Consider the following 20,041-nt stretch of genomic DNA (forward strand, 5'->3'; position numbering starts at 1 on the left):
CTGGTTCCAGCACAGAGCTCCAGCCCTCGCGGCCTCCCAGCAGGACGAGTGCCGCTTTGGCAGCCAGGCTGGGGGCAATCCTCGCTCTCTCCTTTGGCTCTGTGCCCCAGCTGATCTGCAGCCAGGTTTTGCTGTAATCCCTACATCCTGTTGCAGGTCCTTAATCAGCTGGAGACAGCCTGGAAAAAAAAAAAACCCAAACCCCAAACTGTTGTGGTTAAAGCTCCCTGCTGCCAGGTGATGGGGAGGGGTGGGCAGCAGCCTTCCCAGGCACCAGGTGGGAGACTGGAAGGGCTGGGAGAGATTACAGTTTCCTTGGTAGGGATGGAAGCAGAGAAGAGGGTGTTTGTTTCTGCTGGGGGTCTCTGCAAGACCCACTCGTGCTGTTCCCCTGCAGAGTGGATGGGTCTGGGTTTGAAGCATTGATCGCTCCTGTTCTCCCACTGCCAGCTCAGCTATGGACACTGCCCCTTCAGCCCTCATTGGGCAGGCTTGGAAACTCTCTGGGTTGTTGTTGAGTTGGTTTTTTTCCCATTTAATGCATAGAATAACACTGATGGGTCTGAACAGCTCCAGCCAGGCGACGAGGGGAAAGAATAACAAGCTCCTGAATGTCAGGCAAAATTATGGGCCATTGCTATTTAGGGTGAGTCTGGTGGATTTAGGGCCTCTCTGTTCTATTGTCCTGGCTGCTCTGAGCATTGGAGCAGGCGAGACACAAGTCGGGAATTTTATTGCAGAGCATGTTCAGGGGAAGGCTGGTTCTGAGCCTTTCCGGAGTGAAACAGTAGCAGTGGGGGAGAGGGGACCATTTCTGTTGGAAAGTTGGTGAGATGTGATACTGGAGGCTGGAAGTCCTGAGGTGGTTATCCAGCAGAGAATAGAGCCCCTTTGCATCCTGGTTTCTGTCAGGATTCAGCTCCAGATGTTCATCAGGCTCCCCAGGGCTGTGCAGGGTTGGTCTCCATCCATCAGACCTGGGCTGACTGTCCGGCTGCTGCATCCCTTGGCAGACCCTGCTGGTCCCCCCTGCATCTCAAGAGCACATGGCTCCTCATCTTCTCTTGTGAAGCATTCAGGAGTGTAGTGCCTATGAAAAACAGTGCCTATATGTGTGTGTTAAATGGAGATCAGGGGTTTTGGTGTTGTCTCTTGGATTGCTTTTGGCTGGCACTGGTGGATGTAACCAGGGCTGGCACCGCACTCGCATTGCCAGGCATTAGGAGAAGGGCCCGGCTGAACAGCATAAGCACAGGAGGACACAGAAAGGCTGAAGAAGGTGTTATACAGTGTGATAAATGTGGGTTGTCCATGGGAAAGTGAAGTCTTCACAAGCCCTGAACAGGGTGTACCCTAAGCTTCAAGATTTTGGCAAATACATTCTGTCCCATGCTAGGGTGGGGAGGAGTGGCAGACCAAGAAAGCCATTCAAGCCTGGCTGTCTGCATAGGTGTGAGGCTCAGCAGGGTGAATTCTTTGCTTCTTTGGGGCTCTTTTTATTTGACCGGATTAAAAAGCCTATTTGAGTTTCTTAAACCATTTAATCTAAAATCCCCAGGTAGATGCGCCATTGGATTCAGTTTTAAGCTTATAAACAAAATAGGTCTGTGTTTGTCTCTTCGTCATTTTGTTCTAAAGAAGAAGGGTTTGACTTCTTCCCCCTGGAGCTAGGGGGGAATTGAGCCTATGAATCCCCGTGAGCTTTCTGAAGGGTGGGGAAGTGCAGAGACCGGGGTGCTGCTGTGACCTTGCTGCAGCTCCAGGTTACATGGACGTGTGGCCTGGGCAGGTGCCAGGAGGAGGGAGCAGGGGCCGGGCTCCACTGACTGCCCCCCAGGGCACAGAGTACTGAGGGAAGGTAGAACTCCAGTTGAACCATTGCTCTGCAATTAGTTTGGGTATGTGGCAAAGGAGAAGACCATAGGAGATGGGAGACAATGGGAGGAAAGCATGGAATGGTCTGGATAATTCCAGTTCCTGTAGTCCTTTGAGAGGAGCTGGTTCTCCTGTGCTCCCAGAGTGTTCAGCTCCTTCCAGGGTTTCTTCCTGCATCCATCCTCTCCATGCAGTCTCCTCTTGTCTCCTCTGCAGTGCAATGTGGCTTATTGCTGCCACTCCCTGTGCTTCAGAGGAGGTTCCATTGTCCCCAGAATGAGACAGTTCAGGATTTTTTGGCAGGAGAGGGGTGCTGCTGATGCCTGGAAGCTGCAGGAATGTCACAGGTCTGTGGCCCATAGTGCCAGAAGCTCCAAAGGGAGGTACTGGACCCACAGCAGGCAAATCATCTGCCCCTGTGTCCTCTCAAAGTGCTTTCCATGTGCCCAGCAAGATCACCTCGGGTCAGTGATGCCTGCACACATGTGTGGGGTGACAGTGGCAGTGCTCAAACCAGCTGAAGTGGGAGCAGTGTCCTTTCCAGATCCTGTCCCCAGTGCTGGGAGCGCAGCAGAAGCGCTGGCCCATCCCGCTCCGTCATGCAGCCATGGCAAAGCTCGTTCCAGCACGGCCACAGAAGGGCCAGGAGGGCAGGCTGTCCTCACCTCTTGTGGTCTTTGCTGTGAGCAAAGAGGCCTCCCATGTCCAGGGCTCTCAAGGAGATGCTCTATGTAAGGGGAAGGTGGGAACAAGACTTTGTCCTGCCCACCTTCTTCCAGGGAACTGGGAGAGACAGGCATCTGTCCCATGGCAGCTAGGATAGGAGGGAGCCCTGTTGGCTTTGCCGAGGGAGCCTCTTTCTATATGGAAATGAAGAATTTAGGCTAATGGAGCTCAACCATCTCTAATTTTGCGATGGCAGGAGGATTTTGATTGAAAGTAATTAAGCAAGCTAGCTGTAAAATTAATTAAAGCAAAAGGGGGGGATTTTTTTATTGGATTGGATAGCGATATAGCGGCTGTCAAATGGGGGACGGATGGGGGTGACCTGAATTCTCTGCCCTCCCTCCTCCCACTCGGGACGTTTATGTCACTTTAATCTCCTTACAGCGGCTGGTGTGCATTTGTTTGAAATAATCAAGGAAATATGGTCAGAAATTGTCAGCTTTCAGATCTAATTTACCTGACAGCCCTGCGCAGGCCAGTAAGCCTCTGTGTGTGTGCGTGTGTGTGTGTGTGTGTGTGGTGCATGCGACTGTGTGGTCATGGAAGACTCCTTGTCTCCCCTCTCCCCTGTTTTTGTTCATTCTGTCTTCTCTTGATTCTTAGCAAAAATACTTCTGACATATCTGGGGCCACCCAGCACCTTGCAGGAAAAATAAATAAATTTGACAATTTTCCTGCGGTCCCTTCTCCACCCCCACCTTCCCATGACTATCTCCTCCCAACCTGCTGCCTCATCCTTGCACCATAACCAGCTTTAGGGTTTAGGCAATATAGGATTAGGGGAGGTGGCTGTAATTCTTTATTCCAGATGGCTGGCAACTGCTAAACCCACTGTCACAAGCATCGAGTTATAAAAATACTTAAATTAGGCCCTTTGTTTCAGCCCATGTCCCTGCCGAGCAGCTATCCTGGTGTCCTGCCGGGAGCTCAGCTTGCACAGAACAGGTGGGGCACTCTGAGTCCAGACTGTGATGATGCTGGGGAGAGGATTCTCCGGACTCACACCTACCTGGATTCCCTTGCTCAGCTCCATCTGCTTCTTTTTGCCTTTAGCTCTTGAAGAGAGACCTGCAGCAAGAAGAAGCTGGGCATGAGTTGGTGTGTGCTCGCTTAGCAGTTGAACATCCCAGTCCAGGGACATACAAAGGCTGCAATTCCTACCCATCTGACTGTGTGGGTTTGGGGAATGCACATTCCTGACAGAAGTCCCAGGCTTCCCCCTGGACATAACCCTACAAGAACCTGATGACCTGAGCTCGTGTACTAGAAACTGGGGAAGGAGGGCAACTGCTATAGGACCAGTGTTTCCTCAGAGCTGCCCTGGTGCCTCACATCTGTCTTGCTAGGTTGGCTCTTAGGATTATTATTTACTGTTTATTATTATTCATTAAGCACCAAGAGAGTTTGGGCTTTTGTTTGTTTTGTTTGGGTCTCCATATAGAGGTCTTTGCTGAGGCAGACTCTGGTGCCAAGACCTCTGGCATTTTTACAATTACAGCCTACGATCCTACTGTATTGTTTATGTAATGACTCTCAGTCCCGAGGGATTCTGCAGCCTTTCTTAGACCAGGGCACCCAGCACCTGGCAGGGAGAGTGCAAGGCAAGTGCCGGACCTTAGTGCCAAGGAAAATCTCTGGGCTTTATGTCCCAGGGAATCATTAATATGTAGAGGGCTCAGGCTGGACCTGCTGTGAGGATCCACATGCAGGGGAGTTGATTAAGCTGCTTCAGAAGGAGCAGATGATTCATCCCTGCCTGGTGTCTGTGGTCACAGGGTCTCTTAGTAGCTCAGACCTGATGTTGTGGCTGTTGGGTGTCTGCAGCCCACCAGTCTGTCTCTCATACAGGGAGCTGAGTTGACTGGTCCTTGTGGTCCAGCTGCTGTAACCAGTCCCTGAGTGTCCCAGAGCACCCCAAACCATCTCAGCAAGGGGATTGAAACATCTAGTTGTTAAGGAGGTGTGTGGAGGGCTCCGCGCCAGCTCTGTAATCTGCAGGATATGGGTAGGACTGGTCATGACCAGCAGCATGGGACTGTGCTGAGGTGGGTGATGAGCTCATCACCATGATTCTTGGGTTTAATTCCAGCTTTGCCACTGATTTGCTTTGTATCTGTAGCCATGTGAATGCATAGCTTTGTGCCAGTGCTACACTTCCTCATCAGTATAATGGGTATAATTAGGCTTCCCTGATTGAAGATGGCGCTGAACACTGAGTGTGCTGGCAGACTGTTTGCTTTTGTTTAAAAGTCCCTTCCGAAAAAAGGAGGTAAAACCAGATTCTAGGGTGCTGGTTCCCGTGTTATATTACAGACATATGTGGGTTAAGGTCTCTGACAATACCCAACCCTTTCCTTGTGGGACAGGTCTGCTCTGAAGAGTTGGCTTCCCCTAAACCTAACAGGACAGAGTTAGGTTAAGACCGAGAGTTTCTAAGTACTGTCTCCCTTGTATTCAGCAAAATACAGGACGTGGCACTGCTGATCTTCTGTGTTAATTGCAAATATAACAGAATGTAACATGAAGAATAGTCTAAATAATTTCATGGCCTGTTAACCAAAAGAGAGCTTAAGTTCTGGGACATGGACCAGGCTACCACTGATAATGGTATCTGAACTGAGTGGTGTCTGGAGGAAGGGTCATACTATGCTGGCTGCTCTGATTTCCCACTGTAGATTGCAAGACCAGATGATTAAGAGTGCATTAGATAATCTTCTAACATAACATTCCCTACAGGCAGTTACTGGCATTGCTGTAGAGACATCCTGAACGACGTGTTGGAAAAGGAAGTGCACAGGACAGGCTCTCTACATTGTGAACATGTTTGAGACCCCCATGCAAAGCTGTGCTCTGTTCTGACTCCAAGTCTCCTCAGACATGGCCGAGGAAAATGCATGTGAGTGCTGACCTGGGGGCACCTTCTGTTGTTCTATTTGCACCTGCTTGTACTTTTTCAACACCTCTCCCCTCTCAAGCACTGCCACTCTCACTGCAAATGAGTCTGGAGACCCTGACTCCAGCACCGCCAGGAGCTGAGAAACATCTCATAGTTGGGTGAAAATTTCAGATTTGGGTGGCATTTCTTTTTCTGTCAGTTTAGTGTGAGTGGCAGTGGAAAGGCACAAGGTCCCTTCTCTCACTGATGTGGTGTCAGCTGGGAAATTATTCTACTGAGCCAAGCAGAGTGACATAAACATAAGATCAGTCAGAGAGGGATCAAGCCCAGCAAGTCGGGAAGAGCTGAGGCCCTGGGCTGAGTGTCTGGAGATGAGCTGCCCATGCTCAGTCTGGAGGAGAGTCCTCCAGAAGGGGACTGGCAGCTCAGCTAACGTTGGTTCAGAGAATGGGAATGTGCAGAGACCTCAGGAATGAGTCAGGAAGACAGAAACCTGTACCTGCCTTTCCTGTGAACCGCTGACCCTCACACAACATCCTGCTCCAGTGTTGAATCCTGGCTGCTGTTCCTATGCATCCAGCTGCTTTGGGACAGCAAAAAGAAGAAAAAAAGCAGAGCCAGCAGCTCAGCTGATCAGGGGATTCAGGAAGAAGTTGCCCTGCCTGACTTACAATAGATTCAGGGACTTACTTTGGAAACTGTCTCTAGGGCAGGTCTGAACCAGCCAGTGGCACCTAATTTTCCAGGGAGGTAGAAAAGCCACAGAGAAAAAAAAAATGTGCCAATAGAAGTTTGGGGATAAGAAGACATAGTGTTGCTGGCCAAACAAGGCTGTGAACGGAGACGTATCTGCCACATCCCTTTTACACATCCCAGTAAAGTAATGGGGTAGGCAGTAATGGCACCTCCAGTAACGGCTGTGGGACCCAAGGACCTCACGAGGATTCAGGAAGGCTTCTGTGAGGACATCCTGAGCAGGGAAGGGGGTGCTGAATAGGACAAGGCAGCAAGGGAGGCATGGAGAGCTGGGGCCCAGTTAAAACACAGGTGTAAAGTAAAAAGGGCATCAGTGTGTCCTCAGCTCAACCTCCCTCTTCCCCCTTGCTTCCATCTCATGTCCTCCCTGGAGCTCCAGGCAAGTTTATCAACTTTCACCCAAATGCAGTAGAATCACCAAGGTTGACAAGGTTTTGGTTTAATTAATTCTGGACCCTGACATGGCAGCCCTCCACCCTGGCACTCGTTTGCAGGGCTGTCATGGCTGATGCAGGCTTCCTCACAGCTTAATAAACCAGCACCTTGGAAGCCTGGGCTGAATTCACAACATCATAGAATTGTCTAGGTTGGAAAAGACCTTTAAGGTCATAAGATTCAACCATTAACCTGTCACTGCCAAGCCCACCTCACAAAGGGAGTTATCCTCCCAGAAGTGTGAGTGGACATGCTGGGTCCCAGTGTCCTCACTTGTGTGACCTGTACTGGTGCAATACTGGGACTTCTGGGGACATCTCCTGAGGCTTCCTCCTCCTGCACCCCAGCAGAGGGGAGGGAGGTTGTGGGCTGACTGGGAGCAGCTGGTGATGGATGTCTCCATGTGTGTCCTCATGGCAGTGGGGCAGTCCCCAGGTCAGGTCAGATCCACGCTGCTCCCCAGACAGACCAAGAGCCAAGTCCTAGATTTGGGAGAGGCTCAAGGCAGCATTCCCTGAGTTCCCTCTGCACAGAAGATACACCCTCACAGAGCTGTCTTTTTATTTGCAAACTGAGCAGTTGTACTGGAAGAGATTTAGCAAACATGGGACTGCACAATGCTGTGTGTACTGAGTCACACATCAGGGCTGGAGCCAGCTAGCACTGTGAGCTACTGAGGCAAACATTTGAGAATAGCTACAATAGGCACCAAAAATATCTTCAGATGAGATCTTTCTGAGTTGCTGCACATTGGGTAACAGGGAGGGCTGACAACCTAAGGGAGGGCTGACAACTTACACTCCAACCACATGCTCTAAAGCTCATCCTGGGCAAGCCAAGCTACTGGGAACGGGAACAAAACAGAGGAAAAGCAGGTTTTTGCTTGAAAAGGGAGCTCTGATTAGCCAACTTCACATGGGCTGGGAAAGTTCTGGCTCTGGCAAGACTCTAGGGGTTCACCCTGTGATCCTGGCTCTGGCTGCATTCCAGAACTTATACCATGCTGTTGGATCCGCAGCTCACACCTGCACAGGGCCAGAACAGGATCAGTTCCTACAAGATGTCTTCTGTCTGTTTTTAAAGTTCCCAAGCAAGGGACCTAGTCTTGGAGTCTCCTGTAGGTCTCTATATTGCAAGATTTTTCTCAGGGGTTTGTTGTATGATTGCTCTTTCCTCTCTACTACTCTTTTAAAATAAAGGAGCCACTTCCCCGAATCTCAGCTCTAGTTTCTGAGACATGATTCCCCAAATGCAGATTTTTGGGGCTTGTTCAGTCCATCTCAGCAGAATGAGAGAACAGGCAAGGGAGGTTCTTGGTGCTGTCTGATGTACACACGGAGGGCAGGGCTGGTGGTGACCACTGAATCTGATCAGCCTCCTGCCAGGTGACCCTTTGGCATCCTTTCCCCAGTTCCCCAAACCCTTTCCTTGCATCCTGCTGCTCTCTACACCCTCGTGCTGGGGCTGGGATCACACCTTGGCCTTGCTGCGGCCCTTCCTGCCTTCCAGCACAGGATCTCTCCCCCTGGTTTTGCAGCCGTTTTTTCTGCCAGCGCAGGGCACTGAAAAGTGCTGGCACTGCCAAAAACCCTGTGTGCACTACGACTCCCCAAACATCCCTTTATTTTTATTGTTCTGTTAATTACTGTTTAAACTTTAATAAGTCACTTCGTCAGGAGGGGGGACCTGCAGTGAGGTTTCTGTGCAAACACTGGGCCTGGCGGTGACTCTAGTGTAACATAACCCTTTATACAATGTGGGAATGTTTAGACTGTAACAGAAACTTGTTATTTTAATGACAGTTAAAGGGGGAAAAAAAAGAAAGGAGCGAATGAAAAAGGGAAGCAAGTTTGTTGGGGAAATGGCTCATCTCAATCTCTCTGTCTGGCCTCTTTTCTCTTGGCTTTAATGATATCTGGATAAGAAGGCTTTATAGCTTCAGTTGAGGCAAGTCTTGTTCCCAGAGATGCTCTATACAAGGCTCTATGTGATCCCTTCAGTTCTGCAGGGTGAGGCCAACAGCAGAGAGATGCTGATGGAAGCAGCATTGCTTGATTTTGCTCAGACACAGCAGCAGATGCCTAAAGCCAATTTGAGCTCAGTGTAATTATTCTGACCCACACAAGAGACTTTCCCCTTCTATTCAGAGCTTCTTCCACTATGCTGACACAGATGCTGGCATGTCATACACGGGAGTGTCCAACATCCCATGGAAAAAATGGACCTTGAAGCAAGGAGATGATGTTTCATTTTGACTCCATAAAATGAGGAATCATGGAGACCTGAGAGAGGGAGACAGCCTGGCTCACACTCTTGGCAGTGGGTGAACAGAGGATTCACAGGCATCCTTGATTTTGGACTGTGACTTCTGACATCTACATTGCTTTGAGGTGGAGAGTGACTGTACAGTGGCTGCTGTCCCCACACCACAGCACTGAAGTCACCTCCAGGTTTTGCTTGGCTATATTTAGCACTCACTATAGACAAGACCATATAGAGTGATGTATATGATCTGAAAACCTTCAACTCCTGCTGACCTCTTCTGCTACAGTGAAATCCCCCAGATCTGTACAGTCTGAGTGAAGAGTGAGGCGAGACCAGGACAAGGGAGTGCTCCCATGTTTTCCCTGACAGAATTCCATGTTGTCCCTCCCCAGGCTGGTCACCAGTCCCTGGCAGGGCTGGTCCTTTGGGAAGCTCAGCTTCTTCTGCCAGATCTGGCTGTTGGGCCCACAGGGAATGACAGTAGAGAGGTGTAAAGAGGGTATGGCAGTGCAGACTAGGGCACAAGAGCTTTGGCAGGAGATGCCGGGGAGGAGAAAGGTGGAATAGTGCTGGGAACTTGAGGAAAGAAGAAGGGAGAAGAGCGTCCTATGGCCAAGGCCAGCAACTGGGATGGGAAGAGGGGCACAAAGGGCAAAACTTTGGAGTGGGGGAGAGGTTAGAAGGGTGTGGGGTGTAAGGAGCATTATGCTAGGAGAAAGAACTTTCCTCAGGTTGCCAGTCCAGTTCCTCTGTGCAGAGCCCTTCTCTACTCTTTGCTAAGTTTCTGGCCAGATCAGCAGCCTGGGGGACTTGCACTCCATAAAGCTTTTTGGTGAGGGTGAGTGTAGGGTGGAGTGGGAGGGGATGAAATCATGGGCCTCTGGGGAGTGTGTGTTTTCCCAAGTGGGTGAGCATGCAGGGAGCAGGCCAAAACAGTTCATGCTTTCCTCACTCGCTGCTGGGGTTGTGATTGTTATTGATTGGGTTTGCTGTTCTCGGCACTTTGTGTTTTTCCAGCTGAGCATTGGCTGCCCCTGGAATTTTATTTTTTTTTTTTACCCTCTGTTTTAGTTCAAATACCCACAAACATGGCAGATGGGGCAGGTGTATGCCCAGCTCTGTGCCAGCCAGGACTGCAGGGGCTGAGCCTGCAGTGGGGCTGCACAGGGCTGGGAGAGTGCAGGGCTCTGTGAAAGGTGCTGGTAATGTGCAGACCTGCTGTCAGTAGGATTAAATTCATAGGTCTGTATTATCTCTGGATGTATATCATACAAAAAGGGTAAAGAAATCTGCTCTTGTATGAAAACCACTGTCAGGGCTTCACGTTGGAGCAAATCAGAGGGACATGCACAGGGATTCCCATGCTTGGGCACGCATAACTTACGGCTGACTTAGGGTGCATAAACTTCAACCTCATAGCCAAAGGGCCAAGAGAATGCTAGCTGGAGAGATAGATTTGTTTCATTTCCAACATGTGGTCATGCCTTTCAGACCCCACCAAACTCCTCATGTTGGGCTGTTCTTCTCCCTCCAGCCGTGCACTTGTGTCTGTCCTCTGCAGAGCTGTGCCTGCTCATGGGGCCAGTGGCAGGAACTGTCCCTTTAGGAATGGTATTTTCCAGGTTCCTGTGTGAGGCCAAACATGTCCCAGCTGCAAAAATAACTAGTCTGTATATCCTGTGGAAACAGGAGCAGCAGCGACACATCTGTCTGGTCTGGGCAGAGCTGGCTTGTAATGAATGCCCCAAAGGGGCATCAGGCGGCTGCAAGCTCCTTGTCAGTGTGCAGAAACCCACAATAGGGACCTTTGGGGAGGGCTAGCCCCTTGGAGGGTGAAGTTCTGCAGTGGGCAGAGCAGCAGATACCTTTGAGCCTCTTGCAGGACCAGTGTGTTCCAACAAGACATTAATATTGACTGGCTTCCCTGGCCCAGCTCGGGGCGTGCAGGCTGCTGGCGTGGCCGGGCACACGCATCCCCCGAGCAGCCCCAGCCTCTCCCTGGCTCCCTCCTTCCTCCCCCGTGGCCACTGGGGTCACTTTGGTTGGAGAGCGCAAGCAGAGCTCAAGGATAGAGCCCCCTGGACGGAGCCAAGGAGCCACCGAGTAAAAACGCTGAGGTTTTCCTTTTCTGTACAGCGCGTTTCCCTAAATTGCCTTTGACTGTGTGCATCGCTAATGAAAGTTTATGCCCTTGTTAGAAGGACAGGCAGGTCCATTCCAGTTAGGGCTGGGTCTATCCTTCTGCCAACTGCCCTCCCCAGCACACACACACACTCTCACTCACTTGCTCTCCCTGGTGAATAAGTGAGGCCGTTATAAAAAAAATAAAAAAAATAAAAAAGAGAGAGAGAAGGGAAAAAAGAGGAGGGGAAAAAAATTTCCATATTTGTGTAAGTTGCTTTAAAAGCATTTTATCATGTCATAAAAAAAAGGAAAGTACTCTCGGAAATTGATCCTGCACAAGAGCCCATTGGACAGAAGGACGTTGGGATGTTAATGGCTATTTTGCTCCAGGGTGGCTTATTAAAAAATTTATACATAAATGCTTAAAATTGCATAAATTATTTAAAAAAAAAACATAGTAAGCAATTTGCAATCCCCATCTACTTCTCCTCTTTTTCTTTCCCTCATCATTCTTTTCTTACATTCTTTCCTACAAAAAAGAAATACTCCTTCCCACTTCTCTTACCCTTGTCCCCTCCCTGTCTGAAAATGTGATGTGCTCAAAATTGTACATGTCTGTGGGTAAAACAAATACGATTTTAAATGGTACCTGCCACTGACCAGCAGAGCTATCTGTGAGGGAAAAAAAAAAAAAAAAAAGAAGGGAAGAAGAAAAAGAAAAGAAAGAAAGAAGTTTGGATATGATGAGTGTTTCTCGCAGGCGTGGAATGTCACCCACATATCCTGGAGATTGTACTGGGGAGGTTTATGATGGTTTCCCATTGATTTGTTTCCCCGACGCAGCTGCCGACCTCTATTGAGGGACAAACATAATCAGCACTGACGCAAATTAGATGGTTATTCGTTTTGAAAATTGACAGAAAAACAATAAAAAAGATGAAATGCTCCCAAATCAATAGATATAATGAAATTCAAATAATCCGAGAGATGAGGTCTCCATGGCAACTGATAATGTGGAAAAGAAAACAATTTAATAAAGGACAGACACACTTTGAAAACAGATTGGGCAAAGGGAAGGCGGGGGGGCGAGGGAGCAAGGGGGGCTGTGGGTTGGGTGGTGGTGGGAGGGGGCAGCGGGAGGAGGTGGTGGTGGGGAGCCAGAGCCACTGCCTCTCCGGTTGGTTAGCAGTGCTCTAGTGAAGGATCACTGTCCATCCCAAGGACGCTTGCCATAATTAAGAGAGGCTTTCGGTCCAGAAAGTGCAGATTCAGGTTTTAATACACAAAATTATTTCAGGAGCACTGAATCGGAAAGTCGTTTGTTATGACCTTCCTGAGAGGCCTGGAGCAGGGCATGTTGGAGGCGCGGCGGCTGAGCCAGCTGAGTTATGGCATATTTGTGTTTTTATAGTGCGGAGGGGAGGGGGAAGGGGGGAAGAAGGTTAAACAGTATTTACAGCTCAGTTGTTTTCAGAAAGGAAAGAGAAATAGAGTTCATGAAAAGATGCGAGTGGAAGAGAGGGAGAGGGAGAGGGAGAGATCCCCTGCCCGGCACACACACTCCACTGGGACATCAGCTCCAGTGAGACAGTCCCCGGTGCTCTGTTTGCCTTAAGGTGTGAGGTGCAGACGGGCTGGGGGTAGAGAGGGGCTCTTTGGTGGGATGGGGAGTGTGTCTGTCCCTGCTGCAAGTCTGGCTGCAGGGTCCAGCTGGGAGTCCACTGTCTTCTCACTCCAAGCTGCAGAACAAACTCCATCTGGCATGCTTCACGCCAAGCGTGTGTGTGGTGTGAGTGCACGCGGGTGCTCTGCTCACACCGTGGCGCCTGTGCTGGCTGCACGTGGGGCTGCTCGTGGGCCCTGTGGGGTGTTGGTGGGTTCTGTGGGGTGCTGGTGGGCCCTGTGGGGTGTTGGTGGGTTCTGTGGGGTGCTGGTGGGTTCTGTGGGGTGCTGGTGGGCTCTGTGGGTGCTGGTGGGTTCTGTGGGGTGCTGGTGGGCTCTGTGGGTGCTGGTGGGCTCTGTGGGGTGCTGGTGGGTTCTGTGGGGTGCTGGTGGGCCCTGTGGGGTGTTGGTGGGTTCTGTGGGGTGTTGGTGGGTTCTGTGGGATGCTGGTGGGTTCTGTGGGGTGCTGGTGGGCTCTGTGGGGTGCTGGTGGGCTCTGTGGGGTGTTGGTGGGCCCTGTGGGGTGTTGGTGGGCCCTGTGGGGTGCTGGTGGGCTCTGTGGGCTGCTCGTGGACTCTATGGGGTGCTGGTGGGCTCTGTGGGGTGCTGGTGGGCCCTGTGGGGTGCTGGTGGGCCCTGTGGGGTGCTGGTGGGCTCTGTGGGGTGCTGGTGGGCTCTGTGGGGTGTTGGTGGGCCCTGTGGGGTGCTGGTGGGCTCTGTGGGGTGCTGGTGGGCTCTGTGGGGTGCTGGTGGGCTCTGTGGGGTGTTGGTGGGCCCTGTGGGGTGCTGGTGGGCTCTGTGGGGTGCTGGTGGGCCCTGTGGGGTGCTGGGGGGCTCTGTGGGGTGCTGGGGGGCTCTGTGGGGTGCTGGTGGGGTCTGTGGGGTGCTGGGGGGCTCTGTGGGGTGCTGGGGGGCTCTGTGGGGTGCTGGTGGGGTCTGTGGGGTGCTGGCTGCCTGTGCAGGGCTGAGTGGAGCCAGGTGCGTGCGGGATGCAGGTGCTGTGTCTGTATGTATGTGGATGTGTGTGCAGATGTGACACCTGCACAAGTCCCAGCTACACAGGCTGGTGTGTGCATTATCATGTGTGTACAGTTGTGTGTGTTTGTGTGCACACAGGGTCACGTGTGCCTCTGCACGCCATAGTGTACCTGCACCACCACGTTTCTGCACACGTGTGTGCTCCCACAGATGGGTGTTTGCAGTCAGGGATAGCACAGGCACATGGATGGGCTCACGAGGACACAGGAGATAAGAAGATGAGCCCTAATTACCAGAAGGAAGAGCGACAAAAGGCAGGACACGGAATTAGAGTGGTGTGAGCACTGGGAAGCGTGGGGTCAGCACCCACATGGCCCAGCCGTGGGGTTGCTCTCCCGTGCTGCTCTGACAGCACTGCTGAGTTAACAACTCAGGCATGACCCACTGCTTTCACGCCAGAGCTCGTTCTCCTCTGGCCTGATCATTCCTTCCTATTTGCAGGTTGCAGACATCTTCAGGGATTTAAGAGCCCTTGAGCTCCCAGTGCTGTGTGTAATGGGTACCTGCTCTGGATTCACAAGAGTTCAGCCCCGCTTGGGGATCACAGAAACCTCTAAGGCCACTGAGTTCCCCTTTGCACACCCAGCCCAGAGCAGGTACCTGCTCACATACAGCTCAGGCAGCAGCCAGGGACCGTGGAGAGGACGTAACATGAGCTGGAAGGATGAGATGCTCTGGTTTGCTCTTTATATGCAGCCCTTGCTGAGGGTTCGCTCACCTCCTGCAGGCTGACACACTGATTTACTTTGCAGAACCTTGAAAGACCACAATAATGAACTTTCTCTGGCCCTGCATTTCTTAGTGGTGCAACAAGCATTCAAACTCCCAACTCCTGTTTAGCTCCAGACTTCCCACTGCAGCTAATTAGCAGTCTGCATTCTTTGTTGGGTCTGAGCTTAGTACTGCTGAAAGGGATTGCAAATTGCTCTTAAACTGCCAACCAACTACCAAAGGGTCAGGGGGACCCTATTTCAGGAGCTGGCTCACTTAACCCCAGCCCTCAGTTAGGGATGAGCCCAGCCTGACACCATGGAGCTGCTGTCCACTGACGTGGGTCATGGTGGTTTTTGGGTTCTCTGTAAAATCACTCATTAAAGACTCACCAAGAGGACTGATGAAACTTTGAGCAATTCCCTTCTGAATCTGTCCTTTAAGAGAACTGTTGTCTCTCCCTGGTCCTTTTTGTTCCCCCAGTGTCAGGTATTTGCTGCCAAGTCTGGTTCCCTCTTGATCTCACCTCCATGTTTTCCTGCACCCCTCGCCTTGACTTCTTCAGCCTTCAGAGAGGGGTCTGTGCAGTGTTTCCAAGAGGCTCAAGGCTTGGCCTCATCTTCATTCCTTGGGAGCTGGCTCCCACATGAGGTAGCAGGCTTTGCTCCAGAGGCTTTCCCAGCCCTCTGCTTACCTCCCTCCCTGCATCCACTGTGTCCTGGCACAGCACTCCAGCTGTGCTTCTGTGCTATGGAGAGGTGAAGTTAGGCACTGTGTTTGCATTTAGTTGCCCTGACAACACATCTGGCTTCACAGGGAGTTTTCTAAGGGCCACAGGGAGCCTGAAGGGACCTGGGGGTGATGAGCTATTACTCTTCACTCTCCCTTTCACATCTTTTTCCCCTTGGTTTTCTTCACAACCTGTGGGGAGATTGATGGCAGGATTGTGATGTAGATGTTAGCAGTTCTCCTTGATTTATAGAGTTACTTAGGCTGAGTGAGGCTACTTATGCTCCTCTGGATAGTAAACCTTTTAACCGGACTAAAAAATTAATAACAAATAAATAAGGCAAGGAAGAGAAACTGGATCAGAAAAGCTGATCCTCTTGGCTTTATGTTATCTGAAAGAAAGATGGTGAGGACAGAAGGCTCCCAGGAAGCCACTGCTCAGCCTGGGGAGCTCAAGACCCCTGCTCACTGCATTGGGTTGGAGCACTGAGAGTGGGTTTTCATAGGAAGGAAACTGCTGAAATGTCTTATCAAAGATCCTGCATTGACAAATGAACTAGGAAGTTTGCTGCAGGACACAAGGGACTTTAAGCTTCAATCTGCCCTCTACCAGTGCTTTTCCTATGCTGTTATTCTATTTGCAATACAACCTAAAATTGCAAAGGCTCTGGGCCCACTAAGCTGGGCAAGAAATCCTTTCCCATGGTGATCCATGAAGGGGAGTGTGGTGCATGATGTGCTTTGCCCATAGAGAAAGAACAGTAGCAGAGTGGGGAGCAGAACCAGAAATCCTGACTCTGTTCCCCACTTTTCCCCCCTCTTCTTTACACTCGGCTCCTTTTGTTAATTGTAGAAGCTTCCTGTGTTACTTCTATGCAGAAAGACATTCTTTTCTTGTCCTTTGGAGGTTCCAGGGCACATGAGTGCACAGCAAGACAGAGGGAAAAGGGCAGAGATGAGGAGCTTTGCCTCAGCACTCGGGTGAGAAGCAGACCCTTAGTGGCTCTCTGAGTGAGGAAGCTGGGGGTAGGCAAGATCAAAGCACATTCAGAGTCAGTTTGGAGATCTGCCTAGGAAAAGGTTCAGACGTGCGTTACTAAAGAGCTGTGAAGAGGGATTAGTTCTATCCTTGCTCGAAGTTGAACCACTTTCCCCAGCAGCTGTGCCAAATGCCTGTGAAGAGCTGGTGGAGCAGGTCAGCGGCAGGTGAGGAGGGAGTCAGAGGTGGGCTGAGGCAGAGGGGCCGGGGGAGGCTGGCAGGGTCAGCCATGGAGGGGAGAAGGGCGCTGGGCTGCGGCAGGTGAGGAGCTGCGGGATGCTGCGGCAGCCCAGAAGGCAGCGCTGAGCATTTGAAGGTGTCCATCCTGCTCTGCTGCCTGCCAACCAGCTCGGCTCTTCAGCAGGGACTCTGCGGACTCTGGAGGACTTTTTGAGTTGCAGCCCATTGCACCATTGCAGCAGGAGCGGCTGTGCTAGGGCCAGCTCACTCCTAGTGTGAGGTCTGCACTGCCTTTCTCTCCCTGGCCAGTGATATATGGCATAAATTAGGCCTCTGAAGGGGGATACTGCATCCTTAAGAAGAAATATGTCCTCATTTTTCTTAAACACCGTTTGCACTGAGTGAAATGTTTAGAAGGGACGCTGAGGGATAACTTTATTTCTTACTAGGGAGTTCAGAGCCGTTCAGTTAAACCCATAAAACACTGGGAGTAGGGAAGCTGACAGCCTGCCCGTGCATTAGAAAAGCCATTACTCATCTAGGGGAAGTTCACCCCATGCTGGAGCCTTGAGTTACCAATGGGGTGGTCCAGGGGAAAACATGGGATCATCTCCCTTGGCCATCTAAGGGGTAAGTAGGATACTCAGAGGTGGAAAAGACTCTGTAACAATCCAGCACAGTGACAGAGAGTGCTGATACAGAGACCCCAAAGCACTGGTAAGGCTCACTGGTGGGTAATTGTCCTCGTTCTCCCTTCCCTGCACGGGGAAACTAAGGCTCCGAAGACTGGGGCGACTGACAGTTGACCTGTGTTTGGAAACCAGGCTAGAAGCCAGCATTTTTGGCTCTTAATCCCCAGCTTGAATCACCAAAACCAAATTCCATTGCAGAGGCAAGGAGTGAAAGTCGGGAGGCCTGACCTCCTGTTCCCTTTCTGTCACAAAGCTGTGTTCCTGAGGGGAGTCGGGAGTCCTGATTCCATCTTCATTGCACCAACATTCCAGCCCTTTCTTCCCAGTGGGATTTAGAAAACCTCCTGGAAGGTGAAGGCAAGGTCTTGTAGATAATAGTAATGGGAATTCCTGTCTTGGGTGGTGGTTGGTGCTGCGGTGGGCTGCATTACAGGTGGGGGTGTACAAGCTCTTGCTCGTGCCCAGGCTCCTGGGCAGTGCAGGCTGCCATGGTTCCCCCAGTAAGTGACTGTTCGAGAGGACACGGCCACCCAGGGCACTCAGAGTCGTGGCAGACAAGGCATTGGCCACCAAGGGGGTGGTGACTTTCTCTTTGATACTTTATTTTGGAGGCTTGACACCAAAAGATTTAATATTTGTTTGAAATGAGAAACAGTTCTCGAGTGAATTTGGAGAGCCTGGGAATTAATGTCAGACCCCCCTCCCCTCCCTAAACCTCCCTCCTCCCCGTCAACTGAGTCCCCCCTTTCAATTTCTGAAGCTTGCTGATTTGAATATTTATAAATATCAGTAAATTATTTATTGTAGCAATCTGCTGTGCCATTTCACCAATCGCCGTTAACACTTTAGGGCTTGCTCTTCAGGAGGATGCAACTGGAGGAAATGGGCACCTGGGGGCTGGGAGCAGGCACTGGGGAGGGGCTCCTGCCGGCCTGTCTGCCATGCCAGGAGGGTTCTCTCTGTGGGCAGCACTGGAAGAGTTAAGATGTTTGCAGGAAAGGATGGGGACCTTCTGTGTCCAGTATCAGGGGACACTGGGAGAGGACATGGTTAGAAAGGGAGGCTTTTGTGTTGATGGGGAAGGGCAGCAAGGGGGTGGCCTAAGGGCTGTTTGTGCCCTGTGGCATGCAGGGGCCTGGCCCTGACTTACAGCTCAGCACTCACTACTGTTCACTTGTAATGTCTGTTCCCCTGAGGAGGGAAATTCCTCTCAGTTTGTCCTGTCCCATTCCCTCCCTTCAGAGTTACACTCCTGCACAGAAAATACACACCGCTCAGAGATGCTGTGGCTGTTTTCTGCTTGGGTAAAGGAGGGGCTCCCCATGTTCTAAAGCTCTTCTCCCAGCGAAACCCCATCAGCAGCACGGGAGCAGCCCCATGGCCAGGTGAGAAACAGGAGCAACCCAGCTGGCTGGCAGCCCCAGTGTGGGGCACCAGTATCTCCAGAGCCCATGGCTTCGCCCTGCTCTCGGGGTGTCCTGTCGCTCACTGTCCCCATTTCTAAGCACTGCCCCACCAGGAAATTACAGCTGGACTCTGCAGCTGAGCAGGGTGAGCAAAGGGATGCAGATGGGCTTGCTGAAGGGAGCTGGCACTGCTCTCTGCCTCTTTGGGCCAGGGCTGAAACAGGCTTTAGGAGCTGCAGACAGGGAGAAAAGCAGCCCCTTGCGGGTCTGTAAATGCCAGGGTGGCGGGCAGGAGAAAGTCAAGCTGTGAGGACGGCAGGCAGACTGTGCTCTGGCAGGTGCTGGCTGCAGGGACCAGAGCAGAGTCCCCTGCCTTTCCTCCCTGGTTTATGGATGGGGTGTGTGGGGAGAGCCCTCATGGCTGTGGGAAAGCAGGGAGTGAATCTGGCAGCTCTTGGGTAAGGACACCCGGGCTGCTCACTTCGTTTCTCCTCCCACGTCTTTGATTCTCCTTCTCCTGCCTGCCCAGTGCTGAGCTGGAGCCTGTCACGTCTGACTCTCGCACGGAGGGCTTTCCCCAGCTCCTTGCAGACGCTCACAGGCGGGATCCATGCTTCCAGGGCAGAGGAGGTTGTTAAAGAGCCTTTGTGAACTCCCCAAGGTCAGCCAGAACAGACAACATCCACTAATCCAAGGTCATTTCCTGGGCTAAAAGCAATAAAATGTTTTATTGATAAACCGAAGAGGGGAGAATATGCACTAAATCCACTCTCAGACATTGTGGGCCATGCCTGGGATGTTCTGCCTTTGCCCTGGCCTTGCCTGGGATAATACACAGGTCTTCATGCTGGAGGGAAAATGTTTTCTGGTAGGGGCTGAGCATTTGGCTGCCTTCCCTGCCTCCTCCCAGCAAGTGGCTGGGCAGTGCCAGGGCATTGCTCCTGAGAAGCGTGTTCCCAGTGCTCCAGCGGCCTTCTGCTGTGAAGGTTTAGCTCCATTTTAGGGACTGCAGCTCACGTGTGAAGAGGCTCCAGTGTGCAGCATCTTCACCTCCCACCCCAGCGAGCCGTGCTGCCCTGCCTGTTTGGGACTACTGGGCAGACTGGAGTCTCTCCAGTCAAGTTTGCAGCACAGTGGTTAAAAAAGAAAAGGACTGTGCATGCATGTCAGCCCTCCTTTCTTCCCCCTCCCTGCCCCAAATAATGCCGTTAATAATTAATCGAATGAGAGCTTGCAGCTCCTGGAAAGCTGGCACTGGGACCTCCCTCCTGAACGGAGCTGCTCAGCTGGGCTTAAAACTCTTCAATAGGAATATGAAAGCTCCATCTGTTCGACGTACCCGGCCTTCTGAAGTGACAAGGCTGTCCCTCCCCAGCCAGCATCCCTCTCCCGGCAGAACGGGCGCTGCTGCCCCTGGGGCGGGGGTCTGCCCTGCACCCACCCTGCCTCTGCCCGCAGCAGCGAGCTCCACCCGTGCCAGCTGCTTCTCCCAGCACCCACCGCCCTT

At 51.6% G+C, this 20,041-nt stretch overlaps 1 protein-coding gene across 17 annotated transcripts in view; it reads left to right on the forward strand.

Annotated features, from left to right (window-relative positions):
- The window catches only part of CASZ1 (castor zinc finger 1), a 203,611-nt gene that overhangs the window by 130,932 nt on the left and 52,638 nt on the right, over window positions 1-20,041 (forward strand). For 5 of the 17 annotated variants that reach the window (XM_058854854.1, XM_058854852.1, XM_058854853.1 and 2 more), the window contains one exon: window positions 5,338-5,497. The exons of the other annotated variants lie outside the window; for them this stretch is intronic. In XM_058854854.1, coding sequence (XP_058710837.1) covers window positions 5,479-5,497 — 19 coding nt within the window. In that variant the 5' untranslated portion in view covers window positions 5,338-5,478. The remainder of the gene's footprint in view (window positions 1-5,337; window positions 5,498-20,041) is intronic. 17 annotated transcript variants of the gene reach the window in all.

Source organism: Poecile atricapillus, chromosome 22 (genome assembly GCF_030490865.1).
Source record: "Poecile atricapillus isolate bPoeAtr1 chromosome 22, bPoeAtr1.hap1, whole genome shotgun sequence".
Classification (NCBI taxonomy): domain Eukaryota; kingdom Metazoa; phylum Chordata; class Aves; order Passeriformes; family Paridae; genus Poecile; species Poecile atricapillus.